This window comes from Mesocricetus auratus, unplaced genomic scaffold, assembly GCF_017639785.1.
Source record: "Mesocricetus auratus isolate SY011 unplaced genomic scaffold, BCM_Maur_2.0 Super-Scaffold_100014, whole genome shotgun sequence".
Lineage (NCBI taxonomy): Eukaryota > Metazoa > Chordata > Mammalia > Rodentia > Cricetidae > Mesocricetus > Mesocricetus auratus.
Genome location: NW_024429197.1, coordinates 22,936,755 through 22,939,020, shown reverse-complemented (window position 1 = coordinate 22,939,020; position 2,266 = coordinate 22,936,755). Strand labels below are relative to the sequence as shown.

The 2,266-nt window shown below is 44.4% G+C and overlaps 1 protein-coding gene across 1 annotated transcript; it reads right to left on the bottom strand.

The window, feature by feature from the left end:
• Nucleotides 1–1,031: 1,031 nt before the first annotated feature.
• Nucleotides 1,032–2,025, bottom strand: LOC101824297 (olfactory receptor 2D2-like). Its single transcript, XM_005083861.2, is given in 2 exon segments — nt 1,032–1,994; nt 1,996–2,025. Coding segments are annotated over 2 exon segments (993 nt in total).
• Between the last annotated feature and the right edge of the window lie 241 nt (nt 2,026–2,266).

Below are 2,266 nucleotides of genomic sequence, written 5' to 3'. Positions count from 1 at the left end.
TACAGAGGAGAAGGAAGAAAACTGAAAGTTCAAGGTTACCTTCAGGAGTGTGGAAAGTTCCAAGCTAGCCCAGGATATGTGAGAATTCTTAAAAATAAACATGTACATAAACAATAGTAATGAGTATTAACTATGAATGAAGGGTATACCCATTATCCAAAAACAGGTGACCACAGAACATACCTGGAGGGCCTGTGGCCTCCTTAGGAAAGAATAGTTCTGACACTGAATTAGAGAGCAGTCTGCTGACTGGTCAGTTTAGAGCCACTCTGAAGATGTGAGGCAATCCATACCCACCACGAGAAAATGGTAAAGAGAGCTAGTAGTCAGCAGTCGATAGCTGGACATGCTCTTGGCTGCTGCCTATGAGGAGAAAAGATAGGAAGGCTCTGATGAGACCCCAGCTCCCTTCATGTCTAGCATTGCAACATTTGATAGAAGTAACACACGCTGTGCTACTTAGCATAGCATGCCTCAGCCTTCTACTGTTTCTACTATCATGCTATCCACAGTTAGCTTTGTGGGGGCTTATAGACACATTGTTATTTTCTAGTAACTATTACAGTTTGCATGATGTACATTACTTGTAACTGTCTTCTAAGTTAAGGAGCCAAATGTCAGACCATGGCCACAGAATGTGTATTACCTCTCTCTAGGCCAAAAAAAATGCTCCACCTCCTGCTGTCAGGCTAAACCATACTACTTTCTTTGGCAAAAAAGAATGTGTGTAAAGAGAAGTAGGTCACTATTAAGAAGATAGGATATTTTGAGTTTGTCGTCTGTTCCTTTCTTTCTGTTCTAGGGTGACATGTTGAATACATGGCTCCTCCTTCAAGATGGATGTGAGGAAACACAAGAACATTCCCAACCTAAAGCTAAAAAAAATCTGCAAAAAATGGATGTTTGCAGCACCAATCTAGTAAGATTACTGAGGTCTTTGGAATTGTACTTTAGTGTAACATGTCTATCAAGATTACCACCTTGGTTTCACAGTTGTTTGTCCACTACAATTTCTACTGGTTCCTGGTTCACTAGTCCACCCTACCATGCCCCATCACCTTGAGAAATGCTCTCTTAATGTCTTTGTTTCTCAAACTGTAGACCACGGGATTGAGCAAGGCTGTGAAGGAATTGTAAAAGAGTGAGATCTGCTTGTCCCTTTCAGGGGAATAGCTGGATGTGGGTCTCATGTAGATGTAAGAAGATGGACCATAGAAGAATGAGACCACAGTCAGATGGGAGGCACAGGTAGAGAAAGCCTTGCAGCGGGCTTGAGTAGACTTGATCTTGAGAATTGCCTTGGCAATGTGGATGTAGGAGGCCACAATGAGGGAAATTGGAATTAGACACATAAGAACAATCAAGACCTGGTTCACCATCTCAATGAGGTGGGTATCCATGCAAGCCAGGCTACATACTGCAGGACCTTCACAGAAGTAGTGGTTGACCTTGTTGGGCCCACAATATGGCAGACTCATGATAAAGAAAGTATGTACCAAAGCAAAGAGGAAACTACAGACATAAGACCCAGCTACCAACCGTATACACAGTCCCCAGTTGAGGATGACAGTATAATGCAGTGGGTAGCAAATGGCCACATATCTGTCATAAGCCATGATAACAAACAAGGTGCTCTCAGTAGCCGCCACGACACCAAACACATACATCTGCAGCCAGCAACCAAAAAAGGAGATGGTTCGAGATTTAGCAAGAAGATGCACCAACATCTGGGGCATGGTGGTGGTGACATAGCAAATATCCAACATGGCGAGTATACAGAGGAAGAAGTACATGGGCGTGTGCAGCTGGGTGTCCATGCAGATCAGCATGATGATGAGCCCATTGCCCATGACTGAGCTTAGGTAGATGGGAAGAAACACAGTGAAGAGGATGCTATTTGTTGTGGGGTCACTGGAGAAGCCAAGCAGGATAAACTCAGAAACACAGCTTTGGTTCTGCCCTGGAGTCATCCACATGGTGCAGGCTGTAAGAGAATGACATTCATCTATGTGTCACCTGTCACATGCCAGCTATAGAGGCAGAAAGGGGAGATACAGGCTGCTGAGATAGCTCAAAGGTTAAGAGCACTGACTGCTGTTCCAGGGGACCAGGCAAACCAGAGCTGTCTGTGACTCCAGTTCCTGGGGACCCGACTCCCTCCTCTCACCTCCCCAGGCCAGAGACTCACGTGGTGCACAAGCACGCATGTAGGCAAGAACTCATACTCAAAAAATAAAAGATAATACTTTTTAAATAAAACAGAAAG